General features: G+C 46.5%; 2 protein-coding genes and 1 long non-coding RNA gene across 13 annotated transcripts; 2 read left to right on the top strand and 1 right to left on the bottom strand.

Moving 5' to 3' along the window:
• Positions 1 to 2,068: 2,068 nt before the first annotated feature.
• LOC309398601 lies at positions 2,069 to 5,683 on the bottom strand. Its single transcript, XR_014176422.1, has 3 exons — positions 5,001 to 5,683; positions 3,701 to 3,812; positions 2,069 to 3,344 (listed from the first exon to the last, which is right to left on the bottom strand). It is a non-coding gene; the product is annotated as an uncharacterized lncRNA (long non-coding RNA).
• Positions 5,684 to 6,208: 525 nt separating this feature from the next.
• PSMG3 (proteasome assembly chaperone 3) lies at positions 6,209 to 9,674 on the top strand. 2 transcript variants are annotated; one of them, XM_081965661.1, is made up of 4 exons: positions 6,209 to 6,347; positions 7,440 to 7,675; positions 8,346 to 8,544; positions 9,437 to 9,674. In XM_081965661.1, the coding sequence occupies exons 2-3, from the start codon at positions 7,460 to 7,462 to the stop codon at positions 8,496 to 8,498; spliced, it is 369 nt and encodes a 122-aa protein (XP_081821787.1). In that variant the 5' UTR covers positions 6,209 to 6,347; positions 7,440 to 7,459; the 3' UTR covers positions 8,499 to 8,544; positions 9,437 to 9,674. The 2 variants fall into 2 exon arrangements, with proteins under 2 accessions (XP_081821787.1, XP_081821786.1); XM_081965660.1 differs by lacking the exon at positions 9,437 to 9,674 and adding an exon at positions 8,932 to 9,371.
• A 1,231-nt stretch (positions 9,675 to 10,905) lies between these two features.
• On the top strand, positions 10,906 to 25,926 carry TMEM184A (transmembrane protein 184A). 10 transcript variants are annotated; one of them, XM_081965637.1, is made up of 10 exons: positions 10,906 to 11,360; positions 11,557 to 11,622; positions 18,266 to 18,523; positions 19,954 to 20,119; positions 20,782 to 20,872; positions 20,992 to 21,067; positions 22,095 to 22,186; positions 22,273 to 22,442; positions 23,222 to 23,419; positions 23,632 to 25,926. In XM_081965637.1, the coding sequence occupies exons 3-10, from the start codon at positions 18,269 to 18,271 to the stop codon at positions 23,877 to 23,879; spliced, it is 1,296 nt and encodes a 431-aa protein (XP_081821763.1). In that variant the 5' UTR covers positions 10,906 to 11,360; positions 11,557 to 11,622; positions 18,266 to 18,268; the 3' UTR covers positions 23,880 to 25,926. The 10 variants fall into 10 exon arrangements, with proteins under 10 accessions (XP_081821763.1, XP_081821771.1, XP_081821768.1 ...); XM_081965645.1 differs by having other exon boundaries at positions 11,075 to 11,360; positions 11,557 to 11,589; positions 23,635 to 25,926; XM_081965640.1 differs by having other exon boundaries at positions 11,078 to 11,360; positions 11,557 to 11,589; positions 18,269 to 18,523.
• The last annotated feature ends 1,432 nt before the right edge of the window (positions 25,927 to 27,358 follow it).

The following is a 27,358-nucleotide window of genomic DNA, read 5'->3' as shown; positions in this document are numbered from 1 at the left end:
ATCTATCTATCATCTATCTTCTATCTATATATCATCTATATCTTCTATCTGTCTATCATCTATCTATCTATCCATCCATCCATCCATCTATCATCTATCTAGGGTCATTTAGGTGTGGTGTGAACCCAGCCAATTGTGGTTTATTTGGTAGAGGCAAAGGAGCCAGGGTCTGTTGCGATGTCAAAATCCAGTTGTAGCCCAATCTCAAAGACCACTTCATGGCCTGTCTACCTACCTACCTACCTATCTACCTACCTATCTATCATCTATCATCTATATCTTCTTTCTATCTATCCATCCATCCATCCATCCATCCATCCATCCATCTATCCATCCATCTTCACCATTACTCTAAGAATGTCCTATTGAAGCTTATCCATCCTGCTCTCCCCCTTCCCTTCCCTTCCCTTCCCATCCCTTCCCTTCCCATCCCTCCTGCCCAAATCATTAGTGAAACCTCTGAGCTTGTCTCAATGCCTTTTTATCACTTCAAAATAGTGCTGTGTTGCAATATTTTCGGGGAAGGACTTATTTTAGTGCATGAGCTCAAAAGCCCAATTGGGTTTATTATCCGGGGAGGTTTTATTTTTGGGAAAACAGGGTAGAGTGATGTTTTCTATCAGGTCCACGCTTCTTCCCTCCCTCCCTCCCGAGGAATCATTAGAAAAGTTTGCTTCAGAGCCTCAGGACTGTGCAAACTTGCAAACTTGCCTGGCACTTGGGAGGGAAAACAATTTGGGATTTGGACGAGTTAAGAACCACCATGAAGAATATTAACGTTCTTTATCTTCCTTTTTGGCGGGCGGAGAGGGGCGATGCCTTAAGTCTCTGTACAACGCTGGGAAATGAAATTATGGCAATTTAGACAACCGTTGCGGGCGGAAGAGAGGCAAAGACGCATTAAACAAGTTCATTGGGTCCCTCATGTGTGCGATGTTGTGCAGTTCCAGAGGGACTGCAGAAGAAACACACAAAAAGAGAGATGTTTGCTATTCGCTCGCTTTTATTTCTCTCCCCTCCTTTAATCGGGAAAGCGGTGAGGCTTGGTCTCCTGCAGGCCTTTGACTGATGTATCTAACCACAATTTCATACTTTCTTCCTCTGGAGGTTCTTTTTGTTGTTGTTGTTGTTGTTCTTCCATGCTTTGATTCTCTTTTAATGAACATTTGATTAAATAAAAATGGCATAAACCTATTTTCAACATAGAAGCAAAGAAGGGGGCAGAGAAGCACGAGGGGCTTCTGGAAATGGCAACGGCTGGAGAGGAAGGAATCCAAATGTCCAGCCCAAATGGTTTATGCCATTTTTATTTAACCAAAGAGCCAGCCGTGGTTTAATTCCTGACACTGGTGTTCTGACACAGCTCCCTGAACACGCAAACCCTCCGTAGTTAAGTCAATGATTCCTTTATTAGGAGCCCCGGCAGCCCCGGAAAAAGCGGCTCTTCCGTCCCAAGGACCGGCCCACAGATTTCCACTGCTCTCCTCTCCTCTGCCTTCTGCGCATCTGAGTGTCAGGCACTGGACCCAGCTGCTCCTCCTCTTCCTCATCAGCCACCTCCAGACCTGGGGACTAGATGACCTAACAGGTCCCTTCCAACATTCTATTCTATTCTACTCTACTCTACTCTACTCCACTCCACCCCTCTATGCTATACTCTTTATTCTATTCTAAACTCTTTATTCTATTCTATTCTGTTCTATTCTAAATAAACTAAACTAAACTCTTTATTCTATTCAATTCTTTTCTATTCTATTTCTATTCTATTCTAAACTAAACTCTTTATTCTATTCTATTATAAACTAAACTAAACTCTTTATTCTATTCTTTTCTATTTTATTCTAAACTAAACTCTTTTCTATTCTATTCTATTCTATTCTAAACTCAACTCTTTATTCTATTCTATTCTATTCTAAACTCAACTCAACTCAACTTTTCTTCTATCCTATCCTATCCTCTATTCTATTCTATTCTCTCTCAAGAGTGTTCTCCAGCACCACAATTTGAAGTCCACCCATCTTAAAGTTTGGAAAAGAAGTGATCTCAAACAAACAATTACAGCTTTAATTCTTATTTTTAACAGCAAATACCTCTTTCGTAGAGGGAAAAAAACAACTCCTGTTTGAACAGCCCCGGGGATGTTTAACCCCCTTTGCAATATTTGCTTCAGGTAAGTGAAAAAGCCGTGTTTCCAACATGCAGCTGTGACAGGATGTTCTGAAGAAGAAGAAGAAGCATTTCTCACGCCTGGGAAGTTAATGACGGATCTCCAGCACCAGTTTACAATTTAATTGAAATATGGCAGGCGAGAACTGGGAGGATGATGAATGCCGTCATTAATCACCCAGCACTCAGCAGCAACACCACGCTGGGCCCTGAAACAATGCTGAGCAGAGAAGCCTAGCCAGGCTAACCAACAATCCTGGTGGGTCCCAGCAATTTGGGGAGAAGGAAGAAGGGGAGAAGAAGGAGGCCGTTGAACAGATGCCCACCTCTGCCAACATTTCGGTCTCCGTGGGCGCAGCAGGGAAGGTGTTCTCCTTTTATCTTGGAAACGGGAGGGTCTTGGAAGAAATATCCATCCGGTTCAATTCCAAGCAGGGAGAAAGACACTGGGAAGATGGAGGCTGATTGGAAAGATGGTTTAATGATGAAGCAGAAGCACATGGGTTGAAGGTCTTGGGCAGCAGACCACAAGGAGTGGAGAATGAGGAGTATTTATACCTTCTCTTGGGCTTTGCACTTGAGCTTCCTGTTCCTATGCAAGAATATGCATTCTATTAACTGTTGTCATGCTCCCAGATGTAAGGGTCACGATTGTCTGAGCTAAGTTTGATTGAAGTTTGGCTGATGCAACAAAGGGGCTTGTTGGGTAATTCCTTATTGTGCCTCAGAGCTAAGCCTACCTTTGTTCAGACCTGGCTGCAGGGAATTTGCTTGTGTGGCTGCAGGGAGTCTCCTCCTTTGGGGTCTTTTTGTGCTGGTCGGAGGTGGGGACAGAAATTCCCACTTGGGGTCTGCTTCAGCCTCCTGGTGGGGGGCTTTGGGCAAAGGCTGGAGGGAAGAGCCGCTGGTGACGAAGAGCCGGAGGGCCTCGTTCCAGTGGGATTGCATCATGGCCTGGAACTGGCTGACCATCTCAGCCCGCTGAGCCTCCAGGTGCCGGCACCTGACCTTGCACTCCTGCAGGTCTTCTCTCTGCTTGGGAAGCCCATGCTCCTAGTCCTCAGTGAAGTGCTTCTGCTGAGCCTCCTTCTCAGTCAGATCCAATTTGAACTGAGCTATTTTGCCAACTCTTTCTCCTGGGGGCTTCTTAGCTCCAACCACTGCTTGCTGTTGGGGTCCTAAGGAGGCAGATCATATTAGTGGTCTGTGGGATTTAAAATTATGAATTTAGTGGTTGCTGAGGTCCGAAAGGTTGGGGACCCCTGGACCAGAAGAACTCCAAGTTTCCCCCCCCCCCACAATGGTATTCCATAACTGTCCAAGCTTTTGCAAAATAAAATCAGTCTGTGTCTTCCCCCCCCTCCTCCCCCCATTCCCCCTCCCACAGGGTGACTCAATCTGGATGCCACTGAAGGATCAATTTCCCATTAGCACATATTTTTCCCCTCCTCTGTGATCATCTCAGCCTAACCAGGGCTAAAGAAAGGAGGGAGGAGAGAAGAGAGGGGTTTGTATTAAAAGAAGCATGACTCACCAATTCAGGGAGGAAGACCCCCTCCCCAGATCTGGCCTTCCTGAATGCGAGAGAGAGGAGCCCTCTGTTTTAGCTGGAGCTCAGAAAGAGGTAGCTGAGTTTTCTCCCCCACCTTAAAAAAATAATGAAGGAGTATATGAATCAATATCAGTCAATATTGGCTATTTGCTTTTATTATGAATTGCTTGTGTTACTATATAATGGTCACTGATTAAACCAATATTTGCACTTTGCTTCTGATATGATATACTGCTAGAAACCATTTATTAAGAATTAAGCTTTGTTATTGGCTTCTGCTTGTATTATTGTATAGTGTCAGAAATTAGTTGTTTTTTAGCCTAGCAAATTGTAATCTTAACACTGGATGGCATTACTACAGATGTTATCTCACTATGCTTCTATTCTTGGCTTCCAAGCTAGGCACATTCTTGAAAACACAGAAGAAATTGTTACAGGGGAATATCAGGCCCCATAGATAAAGGGACCAAACTAGGGAGTCATAAATCCTTAAAGCATTCTGCTGAAAAACAACTTGGCAAAGTGGGGCAGCTACCCCCTACACAAGGCTATAGGGATACTCCATAGATCAGGTAGACAGAGACAGGAGCTTGAACCAAAGGACGCTTTAAAGATCACGTCGGTAACGAATCTTTGTCTCTGATTGGATAAACTTTGCTTCTATCTGCCTAAAAGGTATATAATACTCTGAGCCCCTCTTGCAGGGGGTGGCTATTCCTTACATGCATTTGTTTGTATGTTTTGGAGATAGTTTTGTCACCCAGCTTTTGCTATGGCCATAAATAAAAGCTGATATTTTTTTGAAACCTCGTCTTGAGTCTCACTCCCTTTGGGCATTTCGGTGGCTCCGAGAAACTGCTGGAACCTTACAATAATAATAATAATTTTTCTGTTGTAAGAGGAGGGGGTGGGGGGACTTTCATCCCAACCGTTGCATCTCTGCAACTACGCTTAGCTGTGGTTTATCAAAGAAACCAACATGGGTTTGATCATAATTTGTGAACGACAAGCCACATTACCATGGGTTACCATCCCTGGTGAAAGAAACATTATGGCAGTGTTTCTCAACCTTGGCTCCTTGCAGATGGGTGGACTTCGACTCCCAGAATTCCCCAGCCAACATGGCTGGCTGGGGAATTCTGGGATTTGAAATCCACCCATCTCTTAGGGGCCCAAGGTTGAGCAACACTGCAGTAGGGAAGGCTTTAATGGTGGAGAAAGAAGAGATATGGAATCCTTAGCCCCCTTCCAGAAAGTTTGAAGATAAACCAAGATTGCTAACCGAGATTCAGAACCATAATCCACAGCCAGCAGGAAGATGCTAACAGACAAGGCATTCCGGAATGGCGAGCTTTTCTATGGAATTCTGCTGCCCTCTAGAGGAATGACTGTGCCAACACTCTCCCGGCCCAGTTTCCTCAATAGCACACCCACCAGATGTGCAGGGACTTCAACTCCCAGAATTCCTAGCCAGCCTCGCCTGGATCTCTGGGAGACGCAGTCCAAACAGCCCTTGAAGGCAGCAGATGAGGAATTTCACCTGATCATGCTTTTTTTCCCATTTTCGTCTTGTACAAGTTGGCTAAGATTTTTTTAAAAAAAAAAAATTCAATGCAACCGTGGAATAGTTTGCAAGCATTTTCTCGGCTGGAGGGGAAAGCTTTTCAGAGATTTTCTGTATAATAATTTCTGAGTTGAGAATTGTTTTCCCCCTGAAGAGCTGTGTGGCTTTTGGGTTTCCTTCTCGCCCGACTTATTTCTGTTTGAAAGCACTTCGTCTCGATTTTGCATTAAGTCCACCAAGTCCATCAGCCCTGCAAATAAATCATATCGAAATTAAAGGTTTTCAGGAAAGAAAATAAGGGCCGTTAATCTCAGCGACATGCCTCCAAGTAGGAATCAGTGCTGCTTAAATCAATGAGGTTTAAATTAACATTTGCTATATTGGGTGAATCGGCTGTATTCATTAGGAACATTTTGATCAACTATAAAAAAATGTTGCCAATTAATCACTGGGGCCACGTATTAAAAGCCCCCCTTTAATGTACGACTGGGTGGTGTTTTTTTTTAAAATTTAGAACAGTGTCTCTCAGCTTTGACAACTTGAAAGTTTGTAGATGTCAACTCCCAGAACTCCCTAGCCAGCATAGCTGGACTTCAACTCCCAGAATTCCCCAGCCAGCCTTGCTGGAGAATTCTGGGAATTGAAGTCCACATCTTTAAATTGCCAAGGTTGAGAAACATGGGCATAATATATCAATCCAATCCAGCCATTCTGGTTTAGAGTTTAGCATGTGGTGTGATGCTGGCTTAGTCAATAAACCATGGCTAAGATCTTCCTGCTCCTTACTGCAGCTGCCCCCCTGCCCTTCTCCAGCCCGCTGCCCCTGTTTTTCCTTCGCCATCCCTGTTTTGCAATGCCACTTCCCCGGGGCAGCCAAGCGGCCCATTTGCCCCGCTTTGCTTGGACCCAGCGCCCACTTCCATCAAGCAGGGCAGTCACTCTGCACACGCCCAGAGGCTCCTGGCTTCGGGGAAGCGCTCCGCCCAGCTTGAGGCTCCGCCCGGGAGGAGACACGCGTGCAGGAGCAGCCCAGACCGGCGGAGGCGGAGAGAAACGGCCGCTTGGGTGAGTAAGCGAGCGAGTGAGCGAGCGCAGCAGGGCTGCAGGGGGAGGCGAAGGTCGAGGGCCGGGCCGGCCGCGGAGAGCCGAACCGAGCCGAACCGCGCGCATTGGAGAGCCGCAGCTGCCCCCAGCCGCATCCTGCGCGCAAGCCGGGCTGGCTGGAGAAGGCGGAGGCGGGCGGGCGCTGCGCCTTCCCTTCTTCTCCCCCGTGGAAGGGGGCTCGAACGCCGCACCCCTTGGACCCCGCGGCTTGGGAGGGCTTGGCTTCCCGCCCTTCTGGCGCGCCTCCGCCACTTCCCCCGGAGAGGGCAGCCTGCAATCTAAGGCGCCCCTTCCCCCTCCCCACCCCCAGGCTTGGCAAGGCTCGCCGCGCGCGCGGGTTCCGGGTTGGCACGCGGCTCCGTTCGTGGTTTGGGGCTGGGGGGGGGGGCGACCCGAGCCAGGGTGAGCCCGAGTGTTGTCAAAGCCTTGCAGGAGACAAAGGGAAGGCGGATATTTAGGAACCAGGCCAGGGCGACACAAGGTTTAAGGCGATAGTGAAAGCGGTTTCACCTATTCATTGCTTTTTGCTTTGTTGAGAGAAGGAGGGAGAATGAATGGAGGGAAGGAGGGATGAAAGAAGGAAGGAGAGATGGAGAGTAGGAGGGAGGAAGGAAGAGTAGGAGGGAGGGAGGAAAGAGGGAGGGAAGGAGGGATGAAAGAAGGAGAGATGGAGAGTGTGAGGGAGGGAGGAAGGAAGGGGAGTAGGAGGGAGGAAGGAGAGATGGATGAAAGAATGAAGGAGAGATGGAAAGTATGAGGGAGGGAGGGAAGGAAGGAAGGAGAGGTAGGTGAAAGGTGGAAACAGGAAGGAAGGAAATCCAGACAGACCCACCATGCCACTTAGAGAGGGATACTTGAAACAGTTCAGGCTTAAGGTTAAGATTTCCTTGCCAAGCAGACTTTCTCATTGCCTGCTTACTGACAAGTTGACTGGGAAGAACCACATCAAGGACCGTCTGCCCACGAAGCAGGAGCTCAAGCCTTCTCTTACGGAGAAGTTGGCTTGAAAGCCTCTTGAGATGTTGCATCCTCCTTACTGATGGTTTCCTTTAGGGCAAGGACCGATTCCTGCGATGGCGACCCAGCCCATCCCGGTCTCAAAGCAAACCAGAGAAGTTGTGTGTGGCATCCCGACGGAGGTGGTGTGCACCGCCTTTGGCGCCACGATCCTGGTGGTGGTGACCCAGTATGGAAAGATGGGGACTCTGGTCTCTGTGGAGCCTGAGGCAGTTCCTGACGGGGTCAACAGACCTTTGTGGACCACCAAAGTTCTCCTTGGCAAAGATGAGGTAGTCTTCCTCCCATCCCTATCTCCGTTACCTCCAAGTATCTTTCTTGACTTCCTTTCTCCTTTGTTTTCTTGGGAGCCCACCAGCTCTCTTGATGGCTTAGCCCAAGGGTCAGCAAACCCGTGGCCCTTTCATCCCTCTGCTGCGGCTTCCTGTCACTCAAAATACGCTTTACAACCGCCAATGTGCGACACCCGCTGGCATGCGATTTATTGAGTTTTTTGACCCCCGGGTGGCCAACCATGGATAAATCCAAGAAAAGAAAAGTTTCAGAAGAACACAGAACATTTAATTCAACTACATCAGGGGTGTCCAAACTTGAGAACTTTAAGACTTGTGGACTTCAACTCCCAGAATTCCCCAGCCAGCATGCTGGCTGGGGAATTCTGGGAGTTGAAGTCCACAAGTCTTAAAGTTCCCAAGTTTGGACACCCCTGAACTACATATACTCATTTTGTGGCCGCTTGGGAGATAGCCAGGGAACGGGAAAGTTTTTGTGTCTCCAGGTGTTTTCTTTTCTGTGGGAAACGGGTCCCAGTGTCTCTCTGAGTGTTGAAGGTTGCCGATTCCTGGCTTAGCCAGATGGCCACACCATGGAGGGAAGAGGTGGGGAAGGTGAGGTTTGGGGGGGGAGAAATGTTCCCTTAAGATCTTCTTGGCTTGCTTTCAGCCCCTCATCCACATCTCCGCCAAGCATCTGGTGACTTCGGTGTCTCAGGAAGCTGGCAACAAGACCGTTCTACTGGCTATGGCTCTGAAGGACAAAAGCGTTGAAGGCATCCGGACGTTGAAGGAACTCATCCACCGGTGCCAAGTGTGGTGATGACAGGCCGGCAGAACTCTTTGGATGCCAGAGACGTCTGGCTGAGGTTAATGTTGGTTTGGATGCAGTGTTGGCTGGAGAATTCTGGGAGTTGAAGTCCATGGGTCTTAAAGTTGCCATGTTTGGACTCCCCTGGTGCACAGGCTGGCTTTTTTTTCTTGTTTTGAACCTTGATATAAACAGGTGTCAATTCGTGTTACATAAACATTCACAAATCCCTGTTCCGAAGCCTGTTACAACCTTGAAAAAGTTTGCACCTACCTACAAGTTAGCCCCAGCAGATTTTACATCCCATTTTCCTAGTAGTAACTTGGATTTTTTTTCCCCTGCGGAAAGAAACCTATAGAAGCTTCAAGAGTTGAAAAAGGGGCAGGTTTTTCCCAGCTGTAATGTTTAACACACACACTTCTCCCCCCCCCCTCTTACATTTCAGTGTTATAGCATATTGGAAGTAGTTCAACTCACATAGTAGTATTCTACTATCTTCCTATTGAGGGTTTCCTCTCCATTCCTTCTCATTCCGAAAGCAACCAGAATCAGTTCAGAATAACTTTGCTGCCATCTTCTGAAACTACAGTTACCATATTTTGTTCTTGCTGGAGTAAAACAATAAAGGACTTGCAATATGTTTACGGTAATGTTGGTCTGTCTAACTGACTACTTAAAAGTGTAGGAAGTTTTAAAAAAAACCTCTCCTAGAAGAATGAAATATCCTGGGAAATATTGAAAAGGCAGAATATTATATTTCCCTGGATAAGAAATGGAGAAACATGTTTTTAGGCAGGAAGCAGACTCACTCTTAATAGCCCCCACCTTTGTCAACGGGCCATTAAAAGACCTGGGCTAGTCTATTCTACATAACAAAAATCTCCCCCTTCAATTCTAGGATGATGGGATCAAGGCATGATAGAATTAGCTCTTTACCCATCTCACCACAGGGCACTTGGGAAGAAGCAATGCTCAACCAAACTTGGACTCACAGCCTAGAGACATGGCCCCATGGGAGTCTGACAACCAATCAGAATTCAAGATCAAAGGCCAGAGAGGGCATAAAACCAAGGACTTTCAGCATCTCGGTCTCTCTTTCTTCTTCTTCACCTAACATCTGGAAGCTTTTCTGTTCAGGAGCTCAAGCCATGTGATCCTGTCCACCATTAAACCATTTTTTTCAGCAGCCTCCATGTTTCCAGTGTTTTTTCCCCACTTGGAGCTGAACCCAGAAGGACTTTTCTTCCAACCCTATCCTGATGATGAGCATGTCTAGTTGGGGAATTTTGGGAGCTGAAGTCCGTACATCTTAAAGGGGCCAAGACTAAAAAAAAAAGTCTGGATCGGACCATGAAAGATGGAAAACGTAACAAACTTAAATGGCTTTGGTTCCAGAAATTAACATGAGAAGGGGAAGTGACTTAGCTGGGGAAATCCCTGCAGGTTTTCTTGGCAAGATTCCCAAAACGTTTGGCCCTTGCCTGCTTCCTAGGCCTGAGAGAGGGACTGGCCAAAGTCACCTAGTTAATTTCTAACCTCTGGCCTTAACAGCTACCCTAAACTGGTTTTCTAGGATTGAATCTTTTGAGTCCTGTAAGCTTCTATTCCTGGGGCAGCCAATCGTGGCAATTTGATGACCTGTGGACTTCAACTCCCAGAATTCCTGAGCCTGGCTCAGGAATTCTGGGAGTTGAAGTCCACAGGTTGTAAAGTGGCCATAGTTCCGTGATGGCTAAACCTATGGCATGTGGTGGCAGGCAGAGCGCTCTCTGTGGGCATGGGCATCGCCAGCTGCTCTTCTGGTTTCTGGTGCGCATGCCCATGTTGGCCACCTGGGTTTATGGGGCTCCAGGGTGCGCGAAGACCAACTGGAAGACCAGATGGCTGGCACTTGCATGCGCAACGGGCAGCTGGTCTTTGGGTTTTCGGCGCATGCGCGAGGGTTGCAGTTTGGGCACTCGGTGCCGAAAAGGTTCACCATCACTGCCACAGTTGCTGTGCCCTGTTCTATTCCAACCCCTTGCCCTGCGGAAGAATGCATGGCTTTTTTGGTTATGAGTGACAGGATAACTTTTGAGGGGCTGCCCCAAAGAAGAGGGAGTCAAGCTATTCTGCAAAGCACCTAGGGGTAGAATAAGAAGCAATGGGTGGAAATTTCCGGACAGTGAGAACAACTTGCCACCAGGAGTTGTGAATGCTCCAACACTGGACGTTTTTAAGAAGAGGTTGAACAGCCATTTGTCTGAAGTGGTGTAGGGTTTCCTGCCTAAGCAGGGGGTTGGACTAGAAGACCTCTAAGGCCCCTTCCAACTCTTGTCCTGAGAACAAACTCCCGCTTGCCAACGAGATGGGTTGGATTCACGCGTGGGGGAAGCCCTCCAAGCGCCCGTTCCTGCTTAGAGCGGAGCCACGGAGCGCAGATTCAGCAAGCGAGCGGCGCGCAAATCCTCCCCGCCCTGGCCAGAGATCACTTGGCACGAGTCCCGGTGCCCAGAGGAGCACGGTAAAGGGAGGGCGGTAAAGGTAAGCCTGCCGCCTCCCCACCCCACTGAGCTGGGCAGGGAGCGGGAAGAGGAGGAGTCTCCGGGGAAGGTGCTGCCGGGCAGCCGGCTGAGAAAGCAAGGAAGAAGCGGCCGGGAAGGCGCGCCAGGTGGGACAGCCGCTTCCTGGGCCGGAGAACGGGCAGGTAGCACAGGTAGGCAAGGGGACGGCCGGGCGGAGGAGGGAGAGAAGTTGGCGTCCCCAGGCGCTCCGGCCCGAGGAAAGCACGGGAACTCGCGCAAACTCGCAGGCTGCCCTTCTCAGCGCAAATATCGGGGTCCCCTCCAGGGGAGAAGAGGAATCGGCGGCCGCAACTTTCGGGATGCCGGGCAGGTGAGTTCCAGGCTTGGTTTGGGACCGAGACGAGTCGGTGGAGGGAGCGAAGACGTGAAACGGGGTGAAGTTGGCGGCGGGTTGGCTCAGAGCCTTAAATCGATTTTTTGTATCGGTCTGGGAGCAACCGCGTAGGAAGGGTAAGGGTACATTCGCCCACCCGGAGGAGACTCACACCGTCTTCTCTGCTTTTCAGAACCACGAAGGTAAACCGAGCTCCAGGACCGAGGTAAGGCAGGTCTACGTGGCCCGGCTTTCCAAGGTTTGAAAGTTTTAATGGACCTTCTTTATTTTTACTTTGGTTGATTTATTTCCAGAGGGTAAGCGTTGACTGTGAAGGGAAACGAGTCTTCTTAACAGGGAGGACAGAATGAGGCTATTTGAAAAAGTACTGCACACTCTTTAAGGGAGAAAGGAGAGAGGAGAGAGTGAAGAGAGAATATAGATGGTAGGTAGGTGGGTGGGTGGGTGGAGGGATGATAGAAAGGTGGGTGGGTGGGTGGGTGTGATTGTGATAGATAGATGATTGATTGATTGACAGACGACAGACAGACAGACGATACAAGGGTGGGTGTGAGAGATTAGATGGAGAGATTAGATATATAGAATATAGATATAGAATAGATATATAGATATAGATATACAGATATACATGTACGGATAAAAAGAATATAATGGAGGCTTACCGATGTGGAAATGTTGCAAAGATGATATTAAAAAATGGAGGGGAAAACTGTTTAATAAAAACATTTAAATAAAATAAAATGCCCCAAGATTAAAAATAAAATCTGGTGTTGAGGACCCTGGCCATGTTTTTACAATGAAAGAATGGCCTACGGAATGAATCTAGCAGCAGATCAGACCGAAAGATAAAATACGGTAATCCCACAGTCTGTCTTCACACAATAGACTTTGAGTAAAGTCGATTCCTCGGACGTCCCAAACAAGGACTGAGGATTATGATGGCATTAGACGGAAGCCCAATATTCTGAACTCAGACTGTTGATTCTGTGGCCCCTGGACACCAGAGCAAATATTTAGATTAAGTGATGTCTCTCCACCTCTGCATTCTTGTACATTTACAGTTGAAGTCCACAAGTCTTAAAGTTGCCAAGTTTGGACACCCCTGGTCTAAGGTCATCTAGCTGGCTTCTTTGCCTAAGGGAGGGAAGTAGGACTCACCCTCTCCTGGTATCTAGGATGGGAAATACAGATTCCTAGCAACAGTCTCTGCAAATTATATTGTTGCTGATGTTGATTCAAGCAAACCACAGGTCCCACTTGAGCCAACCGGAAGGAGGGATCTTATAGCAGCCTTCAGGAATCGGTGTGTGTCTGTGTGTGTGTGTGTGTGTGTGTGTGTGTGTTCAGGGCCCCAAGAGGCCAGTCCCCTTGCCTCCTCCACCCCCCCCATAAAACCCTTGAGGTGTTTGCTTGCTGCTGATTAAGCAAGGAGGTGCTAAAGGCCCAGTCCTGCCCCAGGCGGTTAAAGGAGCAAGTTGAGCTAAACTGGCTTGTTTAGCCAGTGAGCCACTAAGCTCAGCCCTTCGCTCCGAATAAACAGAGGCCCCTGGGTGGAGCTCCGCCCCACCTGCTTTGCTCACAGGGGAAGAATCCGGCTGACAGTAGGTGAGAAGCGGCTGCTTGGGCTTCCGAGGCTCCCAGCACCGGCTCAGCGGGCTCTGGTGCCACAGACCACCAGTAAAGCAACGCAACAGGTTTGCGTTGGGCCAAGGTGAGCGATGCACGCTCCTCCGAAATACCTCCCCACCTTGGCACGGAAGGGCGCTTCCCTCGGCAGCGCGAATAACGTCCAGGATACAGGAAGTCCTCGGTTTACGGCCACAGCTGAGACCGTGGGTAAGCGAGGCGGTTGTGAACGAGGGAGCCGGCGCCTGGTTGTGCTTAAGAAACGTTACATCTCTAAACTAGTATTGAATAAAAATGAATCAAAGTTACTAATTACTATCAAAAAAGCGTTGACCACAATGGAAATTTAATGGGGATATGAACAATTCGTATTATTACAAGTGTTGGTGCAACTGTTATTACAGAAGTTAAATCGATAGGAAGGCAATGTAGAATGGTGGAACTACAATGCCAATACAGAAGGCTGTAAAACTATTTTTTATTGTTATGGTTGTCTTGGTTTTTCTTTTGTTGTTGTTGTTGTGTTCCCCCTCCCTGTTTTTAAAGGTAAAAATGTTTAATATAAGCTATTTTTTAAAAAAAGAGAAGAATCATTGCAGGGGAGTTGGTAGAGGCTGTTTTGAGCTAGGCTGAATCTTATTGGACCATTTTTTTTTTTGTCCTTCCAAAATATCTCTGGAGATACAGTTGACCTGTTCAAGAATTGCTCGTGTTTCAAGCAGGCAAATTTGATAAATTCTCTTTATCCAGTTGGGTTTCGTGGTCTAGGCTCCCTTAGAAACTCCTGCCACTCCGAAAGTAGATTTAGGGGAACAGATAAGAATCCATTTTAAGAGGAGAAAAGGCAGAGAACTTCTGGGACTTTCAAAACTTTTTTTTTTCACAGAAGCTTCCAACATATCTCCATCCACTTCTTCTAGCGTGGAGGGTCTGTTTGGGTTATTTATTCTTTTAAAGTAGCTTTCGTCTCTTTCCTAGCTGGTAGAACTACTTTGTGTTCTTGGAAAACCAACAAGGAAGAAGGGAATGCTATCCGGGTCCTTGGCAAACTTCCTTTCCCTGCCTACCAGTTTGACCTTCTTCGCAGGCTGGTTAATGTTTGATGTTGTGATAGTACCAGTGTGTACCCGTCAGCTGGGGTTGCTCCTCAGATCCTTGAATCTCTCTACCTTCCTTCCCTCCTCCGAAACTCCTTCCTTGGCTCCAGTGGTCAGAGAAGAGCCAAATGTTGACTGAACAGGACAACTGAGCTTGGGAAGAATCCTGGTGGTCAGCTGATGGCTGGAATAATCTGCATAACTTCATTGCATCGTCCAATGTTGTGGTTACTGGGGTTGAGCTCAAAGCTTCTGTCTGAGGAACTGCTCAACCAACCAATCAACATCAGCAGGGGTTGCTCCTCAGATCCTTGAATCCCTCTACCTTCCTTCCCCCCTCCTAGGAGTAGGGAGAGACATATTTTTAGGCTCTCGTGTACTTGTAAGCCTAAGACCACGCTTGCATCGTCTACCCCACGGGGGTGAGGAAGCATGTGTCTTGCCCTGGAGTCTCCCAGTAGCTGAAAAGGGCATAAATAAAGCAGGTGGAACTATAACAAAGATTTGTGTGTCTGGAAAGCTCACGAGAGGAGCCGTTTGTCAGCCGGTCCTTTGGCTTGGAAAGAACTGGATCCATCAAATAGGTAACGGAACATCTAAAAACTTCGGTTAATTGGCAAAACCAGGGGATGAAGTCGTAAGTTAGGGGAGGGGGTGGACATTTCAACTGGCACAGGAAAGGTTTTCCTCTTTGCTTTCAACGGTTGAAATGGTAAGTTTTCTAGGCTCATCGTGTCCCTTGCGTTGAAGCCAAATTAAATGTTGGGAATTCGATTTAAAAAAGAAAAAGAACACGGAAAGAATAAAAAGGATGTTTAGCAGAGATGGCAAAACGAACTGTTTTAATTGGAGAAAATCTATCTGCTTTTGTTTCTACCTGGAAATCACTTTGAAATTTGGGTGAAATTAGTGAGACATAAAAAATCTTGTCTCTATGATCTGCTGATTAATACATTGGCATAGAAATACTAAGGTTGTAAAAGTTGAAGCTGTAATTTTTTGTACTTTACTGCACTGAAAAGTTGGAAGTCAATGCTTTTTTCTTTCCTCCCCTTTATCCTACATTTCTTTTTCCTTTTCTTCTTTCTTTTTCTCTTCTTTCTTTCTCTGTCTTTCTCTTCATTTATATATTATGATAATCTTAATTAAGGAACTGTGAAGAGATTTGAGTAGTGGTGATGTCACCAGCTTAAATAAATGGCCCCTTACCCAGTCATGGGCTGGTCCATCTTTATAGTATATATTCAGACAGAAGCTGAACTAGGATATTTTAATTGTTTCCTGCCTTGAGTTTAGAATGGGGCGCCTTTTGTCTTTTAAATCCTAGGATGAATAAATGAATCTTAGCCAAAGCATTTCTTAATTACAGATACGCTGTAATTGGCTCCTAACAGCTTGATCTGTTCATCACTCTTACGCTGTAGGGAAATGGGCACCCTTTTTAATTAAAAAGTTTGCCTTTGCCCCTTTATTAAAAATGTAATTATTTTTAATAGAAGCCCTTAAAATGGGGCAGGTGACTTAAAATAGTAGAAGCACTAGTGCGTCTTTTCAGAAAGAAATTTGCCATCCTTGCAACAACAGGAAGAAAATTAGGTTGAGGTTTTCCAAGGGAATATCATAGCGTAATGTCCTTTTCTTTTCAAAAGACTTTGTTTTAGTCACACGAAACTTTCCAGATTTATAGTGCAGTCACTAGATGAGGAAACATCATAATGGTGCAACTTTTTCTAGATTCTGTGCAAGAAGGCAGCCTTAAAGCTCAAGTGATCCAGTTGCTTTGCTTACAGAATCGCTATAAAAAGCCATTCTATTCTAATGCTCCCCTAAAGTGAATGGTAGGGGCAGTTGACAATGGGAAAGCTTAGAAAAATTAGGATTGTTTGTTAGGGGAGAAGGAATGACACCTCGGAGCTGTCTTTGGGCTGAAAAAGGCAGATGGCGTGGTCGCCCTAAGCCTCTTGCGAAAAGATTTATTCAGATTTACAGAATTTCAATATAGGAGGCTGATATCATTTGGCCAGCTAAGATAGGGGGGGCAGAATTTACTACGGCTCAACTAAGCAAAGATTGATAAAATGGAGCAGTTGGTCTTTATCCTTAGTTTCTTGTCTGTCATAAAGTTATTTTTGTAATGAATGCCTTTCTTGGGGAAAAAAGAAATGGAGTGCACGCATATGTATGTCTTAATGCCTAGAATAGAAGGTGGGAGAAATGTAAGATATGGCTAGCTAATGTGTCAGTTCAGGGCTCTCTCTCTGAACAGCTCCCTAAAAATACAAGTATATTATTAGTTTGATGCTAGGAAAGAGAAGTCAGAATATCCCAGATGTACAAAACTCCACCCCCATTTAGTCCTGGAAGCTTGGACACATTACTTTGCTTTCTTGGAGTTTGCAAGCAAAGCTTTGCTTGGACTTTGCAAACAAGGAGTTCCTGGCATTAAGAAGAGAAATGGGAGGTGCAGAATTGAAAAGACCTTTGTGCTTCTAGTAACCATTGGTTTATCCTTCTGGGTTCTTTCAAGTCAAAAAAAAAAAAAAGAAATTGTAGTTTCTATTCTGTCGAATAGAAATGAGGAAGAGGAGGTTTCCCTCTCCCCCCCCCACCTTTTAACCTCAACAATTAGGAAATATAACAATTACTAAACTTTTGAGCAACATATGACTTTCTAATTTAAAATACAAGGTATACTGTTAATGTAACTGTCAAGGCTCTGCAACCAGTGGTGGGATTCAAAAATTTTTTTTACTACTGGTTCTCCTGGCATGGCTTGGTGGGTGTGGCAGGGGAAGGATGCTACAAAATCCCCATTCCCTCCCAGTCAGCTGGGACTCGGGAGGCAGAGAATAGATGGGGGCAGGGGCAGTCAGAGGTGGTATTTACTGGTTCTCCAAACTACTCAAAATTTCCGCTGCCGGTTCTCCAGAACCGATCAGAACCTGCTGAATGCCACCTCCGTCTGCAACGCTATGGTGCCCATGTCCATGGCTCTTTAAAGCAGCTGCATCATCGGCAGCTACAGTAGGCTGTGTGTAAAATATCTGCTGTTTTGCTCAGAGTATTAAAGGTAGGCATGCAAAAACCCTCTCCACAGTGAGAAAAACAGGATGCAGTGGTCTGTTCAAATAGGAGCGTTTCAGCTAAAGCAAATATAATCCTGCACTTGCTAATCAGATGGGCAAAGTATTCTAACAAGGCAAAGATGTCGGATGCTTCAAATCTTGGCCAGACATGGGGTTTTTTTTTTGGATGATGGGATAATTTTAAGCTTCCAGCTGTTACTCCTGTAATCGTGAGGACTATCCATTTCTGTAACTCAAAGCCAAGAAATTTGCAATATGTAGGAGGGTGACCAAAGTCACCTAGCATTTAGTTTGAGTAGGATTTCACTTGTTGGATGTGAATTGCAATTCTCCCTTGCTGGGGAAGTTTGCTTGTTGAATCTCTTTTGGACTGGCCTACCCCATAGACTAGTAGGGACACGGTAGCTCAGTGGCTAAGACACTGAGTTTGCTGATCAGACAGGTCGACTCGGCATTTGGCGGTTCAAATCCCTAGCGCTGCTTAACAGAGTGGGCTCCCATTACTTGTCCCAGCTTCTGTCAACCTAGCAGTTCAAAAGCACTTAAAAATGCAATAGAAAAATAGGAATTGCCTTTGTGGGAAGATAACAGCGTTCTGTGCGCCTTCAGTATTGAGTCATGCCGGCCACATGACCACGGAGACGTCTTCGGACAGCGCTGGCTCTTCGGCTTTGAAATGGAGATGCGCATCGCCCCATAGAGTCGGGAACAACAAGCACATATGTGCGAGGGGAATTTTTATCTTTACCTTACCCCATAGGTTGGAACTGCCCCATAGAACTCTTTGGGGAAGGGAGAGAACACTAGCAGGTAGGGACAAAAGAGATGAAAAAGAGAACGTAGGAGATGAGGGGGCTGGGTAAAACACGTCATCAGTTTAGCGTTCTTCCGCAGCCAGAAGAGTTCAGCTCCTGTCACTGATCACTTGAGCCTGATGGAAGAACTGTACGAGGATGTGATGAATAATCTGCTTCTCTTCAGCAGTTCACCTTGATCTTTCCTCCCAATCAGGGCAATTTTCCTCGTGCAACGCTCCTCCCTAACACTTTCACCTTTGCTCTCTCGTCTCCAGCAGATGAATACCACGATACACGCCAACCAGTCTTCTCCCGCCCCGGAAAAGCTCCTGACCTCCAGCATGGTGGCTACCTCGTTCCAGTTATTCTCTCCGCCGATGGTCTCCGGCCATGTAATTGTGGAGGACAGTTCCCAGCTAAGGGCTGATCAGAATCACTCCCAGGAGACGCAATCCCTCTTTTTGACCACATCCACGGCAAAAGCCATCTCAGGACTCTTCGTCTGGACGGCCCTGATCCTTACTTTCCACCAGGTGGGCGGTAGCGCTGCATGGGCCTGTGGGGACTCCCATCTTTCCAGGTGGCTGTGTAAGATGGGAGAGGGGGTAGTCCACATGTGCAAGGCATCACCTTGGGGAAAGGTTGTCAAAAGTTATGGCTGTTGGATCAGGTCATGCTTCATGTGCCATCAGACAAGGCTATAGGGGTAGAAGTCCTCGTAGCTTCTAGTGGCCACGGAGGACTTGAATCGTGCTTCATAGGGTTTTCTCTGGAGATAAGTCTTTATAGCCTGCCAATATTAGCCTAGGACAGGGGTCGGCAACCTTTGGGCCCATTTCCCACAGAAAACACCTGGAGACACAAAAACCTTCCCGTTGCTGACTATTTCCTGAGCAGCCACAAAACTAGCATATGTAGTTGAATTAAATGTTCTATTTTCTTCTGGAACTTTTCTTGTCTTGGATTCATCCATGGTTGGCCTACCGGGAGGTTGAAAAGCTCAATAAATCAGGTGCCAGCAGGTCTCGCACACTGGCGCTTGTGACGTGTATTTTGAGCAACTGGGAGCCGCAGCAGAGTGACGAAAGAGCCACAGGTTGCTGAGCCCTGGACTAGGATATTCTATTTCAATTCTGATTATTTTATAGAAAAACGATGGAAGTCATGTCCATCACCCCCACCCCGGCAAGATCTAACCCTCTTTTCATTGCTGGCTGCTTGTTCGCTTGTGGTTTCTACCCAGAGTGTGTCTCCTTTAGAAGAAGGAAGTTACAGAAGTCTCTCTCTTAGTATTGCACCACCAACCATGCTGGCTGAAGCATTTTTGGAAGGCCAGATTTCCCATGGCTGCTTAGAAGCCAGAAGGTTTGGGAGACCTGAAGCTTTAGCTAATGCCAGGCTGTGTCTATGGAGGGCCTCCGTCCTCCAGTCCATGGTTGTCCTAAAGGTGCTTTTTCAGGAGGCAACTGGACTTTCTGGTTTTTGCTTTGAAGACGTTTGGCTTCTCATCCAAGAAGCTTCTTCAGAACTTCTTCTTCAAGGTCTATGGAGATTCTCCGTCCTCCAGGACACATTGGTTGTAAAGGTGCTTCTTCAAGAGGCAACTGGATTTTCTGGTTTTTCTTTGAAGACGTTTCGCTTCTCATCCAACAAGCTTCTTCAGCTCTGCTTCGGCTCAAGAGCTGAAGAAGTTTCTTGGATGAAAGCAAACATCTCCGAAGAAAAACCAGAAAGTCCAGTTGCCTCTTGAAAAAGCATATTTGGGACCAACACCAGGTTGAAGGCCACACAAGCAGATATGTGTGGTATTTGTGTCCTCCAGCTCCTGAAGCTCTTTTGGGTTGGTCTTAAGACTGTCTTCGGATGTGACAAATACAAGCAACTACATCATCACGAAACTTAGCTACAGCACATTGATCCTTACTGGCTCTGTGTGTCTTCCCTTCTTCTTCTCTTCTCTCAGATCTTCTTGCACCTGAAAAATTACACCATTCCCAACGAGCAGCGTTACATCATCCGGATTCTCTTTATCGTCCCCATTTATGCCTTCGATTCCTGGCTTAGCCTCCTGCTCATCGGCAGCCACCAGTACTACGTTTACTTCGACTCGGTGCGGGACTGCTACGAAGGTGAGGCTGGGATTCACGGCTGCCCCTGGAGAACGGCCCAGACAGGTGGGCGTGGAGGCTGCCATTCGGTCATTAACTGAGCTGAAGGGTCCCAGGTTCCAAGGCAAAGTTTTACGCAATCCTTCCAGAGTGTGGCCAGGAAGGGCAGCCCAATTTGTATGGATTTAGACATGCACAGATTAAAGGCAGTCCTATTTAAAATCGAGTGGAAATTGGTCACAATTTCTGCCATCATGTTGAGTTCTGCGTATGTTTGAGAGCCAGTTTGGTGTGGTGGTTAAGGTGCTGGTTTAGAAACCAGGAGGCTGTGAGTTCTAGTCCTGCCCTAGGTATGGAAGTCAGCTGGGTGACTCTGAGCCAATCACTAGGAGACAGTGAGTTCTAGTTCCATCTAAGATATGGAAGCCAGCTGGGTGACTCTGGGCCAATCACTAGGAGACAGTGAGTTCTAGTTCTGCCTTAGGCATGAAAGTCGGCTGGGTGACTTTGGGCCAGTCCCTCTTTCAGCTGAGCACACCTTACACTCTTACAGAGTTGTTGCAGGAAAAAGAGGGAGGAGGAGGATTATATATATTTTGCTGTCCTGAGTTACTTACCAAGTAATAAAGGTGGGATGAACATGTAATAAATAATCCCTCTCTCCCTTTTTGCTATGTGTGCAGCATTTGTCATTTACAGCTTCCTGAGCCTCTGCTTTGAATATCTTGGAGGAGAAAGTACCATCATGGCGGAAATCCGAGGGAAGCCCATTGTGTAAGTTGACCATCGCTGAGGTATCTCTAGCTCTTGCTTACAGTTGGCAGTATTTCACACCCAGCATAGAGCCTTAAGGTCCCACGCTTGGGCTGATGTATGGCTCCGCTTTTTCTTAGTTCTAGTTGTCTCTACGGGACTTGCTGTCTACGAGGGATGTCTTACTCCATTGGGTTTCTCCGGTTCTGCAAGCAGGTGAGGAACATCTCATACATGATCGGTTCTCTGTCATCCATGGTGCTTCCAAGGAAGCCATTGCCTTCATTTATTTCCCCCGCAAAACCTGTCTCAATTTCAGTTCATTTTTTCCAAGGAAAAATTTTGCCTGTTTTGTGTGAAATATTTGCATTTCTCCTGCCTTTATAGGTGTAGAGGGAAATTGGGAGGCTGTTGTGGCCCGCCAGTAGCCAGCAGAGCTGGCAGCAGATTCAGGCGGTGAGAAGGTTGGGGAGGAAGATGGGCCAGTCCTGGAGTCTCTGATGAGGGCTCTGTGTTGGAGGCAGAGAGGGGGCCAGGGCCATCTGACAGCTATCAGCTGCCTTCGGAGTCAGACATCAGAAAGGCAGAAGAATAGCTGGAGCCTGTTCCCAGTGTGCGCATGCGCAGAGTGGCCAGACAAAGGGAGCAGCTAAAGAACAAGGGTCCACTTGGGAGTAAGGCCACAGGTGGACGATGAATGGCCCCTCTCAAAGAAAATAAAAGAGGAGAGACAGGGGAGTGGAGTTTGCAGGAGACCATTAGTTCGCTTCATTGGTTCGTGATTCTCTGAGATTCCTGGCCAAGTTCTGCAGATATCGGCCTGGCAGCTCTGCAAGCCAGATGAGGTCTGTGACTGTAAATCCTCCCTTGAAAGATTTTGCTGGATGTCAATGAGCAGAATTCACAGTCCATGAATAAACGGGGCTTTTGTCGGGACCGGGAGTTTGCTTCATGCTCTTGGGAAGCCTCGGTCAGAACAGTGACAGTTGTTGCCCAAAGACACTCAGACTTTGGGGATGGGATCTTAGCATGGAGAATCTGTTGCTTTCCTGGAAAGCTGGACACCCACCAGCTTCCATCGCTCCTAGTGACAGCCACGGGTGATGGGGGCATTTGTGGAGGATCTCAGATTGCCCATCCTAGATTGGACCCAAAATGTGAGGTCTGGATTAAGGGGTTAGGTGACAACAGAGGCACAGAGGCTGGGTGGTTTCACTGGAGCCGTTTCTTGGCTTCCTCCTAGGCCACCCTGCAGTTCTGCATCGTCAAACCAGTCATGGCCATCCTCACCATCGTTCTCCAAGCGTTTGGGAAGTACCACGATGGCGATTTCAAGTGAGAATGGAGGGGATGGGGAGGAAAAGGGGGAAACAGGCTTGGGAAGGGAGGAATTCTGCCTCTGTCAACACTCTGCTCCCCAGCATCCACAGTGGATACCTCTACATCAGCATCATCTACAACTTCTCGGTCAGCCTGGCCCTCTACGCCCTCTTCCTCTTCTACTTCGCCACCATGGATCTCCTGAGGCCTTTTGAGCCAGTCCTGAAGTTTCTCACCATCAAGGCGGTCATCTTCCTCTCCTTTTGGCAAGGCGAGTGGCTCTACTTCCTGTCATGGGTGGAGAGGGCGGAAGTCCTGGACTAGGAGACCTCAGTTCTCTATTAACCCTTTTGCTCTCCTGGGCGAACTCCAGTCTTTCTCAATCTTAGCCATTGTTCATTCAGAGAGAGGGACTCTTGGAATCCCCCAGCAATCCTGGGAGTTGAAGCCCACCCATTCTTAACACAGCTAAGGTTGAGAAACACGGCTCTGTCAATTTAATGTGTTTTGGCTATCATTTCACAGGGAGAGAGACAAGAAGGTGCTCCTTCCGTGGTTGGAGGGAAAAAGCAAAGTTGAGGAAATCTAACTCCCTTGAGCTGATATTTCAGTTGAGGGAGCTAATTCATTGGTAGCGATGCCGAAGGTCTAGGACTCTAGGGTGAGCTCCAGATTTTGAAAGACTCACACCTGCAGGGCAAAAAGCCTTGAGAAGTCTCTATCCCTTGGGAAATAAATATTAAATGAAGTATCAGCTTGCAAGAAATGTTAGCTAGTTCTAGGAAGACTCTCTTTATTTTTTTGTGGATCCTTCCCACTCCCAAAGTAGAGGAAAACTAGGTTGGAGCAAGCCCTGTGTGTAGATGTTGCTAGTGTGTTTTGTCAATTTGTCTGTATTTTTTTTTAAAAAAGCCTCTCGGTGGAATCTTGCAATTTTGAGGAATTCTGGTATGGGACAATGACCTAGGTTCCTTCAGACATTTTCCTGGACCTGTGGAAAATGCACTTCCGAACCCTTGCTCATGCTTTGCAACCATTCCTCTTTTTCAGGGATGCTCCTGGCTATCTTGGAGAAATGTGGGGTCATCCCAGAAGTTCAGATCATTGACGGGAAGACGGTGGGAGCTGGCACCGTTGCGGCTGGCTACCAGAACTTCATCATCTGTATTGAAATGCTGTTCGCTTCCATTGCTCTCCGTTACGCTTTTACCTGCCAGGTGTACCGAGAGAAAAAGGAAAGCACCACAGGTAACTTGACTCAAGGGAGCCAGTTATACAGAAGGTAGGCAGGATGTGCTGGATGCGAATGAGCAGAATTCACAGTCAATTAATAAAAGGGCTTTTTTTGTCGGGACAAGGAGTTTGCTTCAGGCTCTTGGGAAGCCTCGATCAGAACAGTTGGCATGTTTGAAGGGGAAAAAAAACCCCTGCTTATCGGTTCTCTTCCCTTTTTCTTCTAGCAGGCCTGGCCCCATTGCAAAGCATTTCTAGCGGGCTGAAGGAAACGATGAGCCCTCAAGATATCGTCCAAGACGCCATCCACAATTTCTCCCCGACCTACCAACAATACACGCAGCAATCCATGCAGGACACGGGAGGAGGGCTCGGACAGAACGGCCACGCGAGTCCTCCAGCAGAGACCTCGCAGAGCAAGAAGACGAAGAGTCTTGAGAAACGGATGCTCATCGTCTCCGAAGACAAGCTGTGAAGAGGCGCCTGGAAGGAAGGAGAGTTCATGGATTCAAGAGGGCTTCCTGCCTCGCTCCAGCCAACCGAATCAGACGGCCTTGTTGAACGAAGCAACCGAGGTGTCTCGTTCTTGTTCTCAATGAGCTATTGAGGGAAGACCCCTCCCCAGACGTAGGGTCGACCTTCCTAAATACAGCCAGATCTGCCCTTATTTGTTGTGGTGGGTGGCAGAAACTCCCAGGAGTTTTTGATGCACTGGTTGTTGGTCCTGGGGCAGCCCGAGGGGCAACACAGAATTTCTCGAGGGACGCAGCTCCTCCCATTCCCAATGCATGGAGATAATACTGATGATTGGCAGAGAAGGAACAAGGCAATGTAAGAAATGGACGAAATTGGATGAAATCAACATTTTCATTCAGCAATTGCAGCTCCATCCCACTGAAAGCGGATTCCCATTGTCCTCCTTTTTTAAATTTTTTGTTTTGTGGATCCAATCCACCGGGATTGGGAATCAATAGCTCAGAGCCCCAGAGAAATAAAAGCACACTTTTCTTCTTTCCAACGTAAGGTGCTGCAGCAGGGTGAGGAATTATAGCGCCAGATTCCTTTATGAAGTGGCACGGAGGCTTTCGAAGTTTCTAATCCTAGAACGCACCTTGGATGTCAGAGGAATTGTGACCTCATCTTGGAAAAAGAGGCATTGCACTACATTGAAAGTGTGAATGTGTCGATATGACGTACTTCTTTCTATCTGGAGGATCCCGATGAATCTCATGTCAATCTGTACATTTCAAAAAAATAATAATTATAAAAACATTTGTAATACAGTCTAATGCTGACAAATTTACTTTTTGAGAGTATTCCAAGAGTCAGAGAAGGCACTGATCCAGTGGTCATTTGGGTTGAATCTGGGATGGCCTGTATGGTTCCTCACTGGTGCTGTAGTTCATAATTGAAAACAAGGGAAGCAGCACTCCGTTGATGTAAGGTAGAGGATTTTTATGGCTTGTCAAATGCAAAATAGCAATGACGAACTCTGGCCTATGCTGCAGTTGCAGTGCAGCTCCTACTTGTACTCCAGCCTTCTTGATGTCAGGAATGTCATGTTCCTCTCGCCTTCTGCAATCTTGAGATTTGTTTGGCACAACCCAGAATTTGTGGCTGTCTTCCCATCTTCAGACAGACAGCAAAAGTTTTACTTCACTTCTGCAAATGGTTGTCTGGATGTTGACCAGAGTTTGATAATTCCTCTATATTTTTTTATTGGCAGATATAGTAATGTGACACTTATTGCTGCCTGAAAAATTATTTTAAAATCCAGAGAGGATGTAAACCACTGCTAGATTTGGGCAACCTTAAGAAGGTGTGGACTTCAGCTCCCAGAATTCCCTTGCTACCATGAGGTTTGCTCATCATAAAGCATGTGGGCTGGGGAATGCTGGGAATTGGAGTCCTCTTAAAATCTGCCAAGTTAGAAAAAAGAACCAACTGTACTAGATCAGCGGTCTCCAAACCTGAAAACTTTGTGGGCTATACTGGCTGAGGAATTCTGGGAGCTGAAGACAAGAAGTCTTAAAAGTTGCCAAGTTTGGAAACCCCCGTAATAGATAAAGCTTTGAAATACTACTACTAATAATAATACATTGAACTTATATGCCCCCTGACTATCAAAGACTCTGATCACAGACAAGATCCAATCTGAAACCAGAAGATGCTTTATTGGAAAGGTTACCAAAAAGCCACAACGGTTGCAGCTTCAAATTTACAGCAATAAATTAACATGGGGGGGGGGGAAGAGGGTGTCAAATGAAAATGGACTGGACACACGCACACACAGACGGACGGACAGACATCACAGGCCTCGTGGGACAGGCACCCACATTAATTGGTATGTCAATAATTTATTTCATAATAAAAAAGCAACACAAAAATAAATACCGAAACAAAATTAAGTTTGCAGAAACCAGAGTAGAATGATCTCGTGATGAAAGCTTTTGGATCTGAGCTGCAAAAATCCAGAGGAGGAAAAAAAGAGAGATAAATAAAACTCTTTTTCTGCCATCCATTTTTTTAAAAATATAATTTTATGATGCAAGGAGAGAAATACTAGGTCAGTCAACAGCAACAAAAACATGCTAAATTTCCAAAGCATGTAGTAACGCAAAAAGAGAGAGAGAGAAGAGGGGTGGTAGGGGAAAGAAAGCCATCTTATAAGAAAACCTCTTTGCTTAAAATAAATTAAATTCCTCTGATTTTTCTATGGATGAGTGCTTTGGTTTCACACACACCATTAAGATGCAATCCCTTATTTGATTTGACAGAGGCCCAATTCCAAATCGACTCTGGGCAGCTTTGCAACTTAAAGCCAAAAAAATACAATTGGAATAAATACAGAGAAAAATTCCCTCCGTTGGGGAGAGTCAATCTGTTGTGTGCTGTGCCTTTTTGGTATCCAAACGCATCCTTCCAGGCTAATGGGTAAGCCGAGTTAATCAGCTTTCAATTGTCCAAGGATGATCACGTGTCTTGGGTGACAAGAGGCTGAACCAACCCAAGAATTTTCAGCCGTATCATCCATGGGAGAGATTTAAAAAAAAAAAAAAAATCTCTACTTATATACATATATAAAAAAAACTAGCATCTAAGAGAAGTGCCAAGCGTTATTTGCATCTAATACGCTAGTTTATGGTACGCCAGGAAGCTTTCCTTTATCCCCACCACGTTAGCATTGTTTAAATCAGGGTTTTTCAAATTCGGCTGCTTTAAGATTGGGGGGTGGGGACTTTAACTCCCAGAATTCCCCAGCATAGCATAACTGATTGGGGGATTCTGGGAGTTGAAGTCCCATCCCTGCCCCCCCCCCATCTTAAAGCAGTCAACTTTGAAAAAACGCTAATTTGAAGCCACAGTACGCTGGTCTTCCCAGTAGCGGGATTCCCTCACCCCACCCCCAAAAAACTTCCCAGGGATTTAAGAAGCAGGAAAGGGAGAAGTGGAAGCTGATGGAAAATGGCATTTAAAAAGAAAAGGAAGAAAAAGAAAAATGTGCATGTGTAACAGGCGGCAGTGGTTTTGCACACAACGCGGGACTGTGTTTCATTTCCAAAGCTTTGTGGTGAGCAGAGTCTGTAAAGACAGGGGGCAAAAAGGAAGAGGGCGAAAGAAAGGGGATGATCTGCTCTCTGGCTCTCTTGGGGTGTTCTGCTCCCCTCCTGGTCCTTCTGGAAGGAGGATTGGGGAGAGAAAAACACTTCCAGGCTCCGAGCTTCCATCAACGCAAGGATCTCCAACCTTGAGCCAGTTTAGGATTTGTGGACTTCAACTCCCAGAAGTCCACAAGTCTTAAAGCGTAGACGGTTGGAGACCCCTGCATAGAAAGCAGGCAGACCCCAATTCTTAGATCCCTCCTATCCTTTTTTTTTATTATTTTGGAAACTGGTATATAGCTAGATTTAAATAAGATAACCAACAATATTACACGTATCTCTTACAAAAAGA

Source organism: Natrix helvetica (genome assembly GCF_964273705.1).
Source record: "Natrix helvetica genome assembly, chromosome: 13".
Lineage (NCBI taxonomy): Eukaryota > Metazoa > Chordata > Lepidosauria > Squamata > Natricidae > Natrix > Natrix helvetica.
Note: the sequence above shows the minus strand (reverse complement) of the source record. Positions and strands in the feature narration are given on the sequence as shown.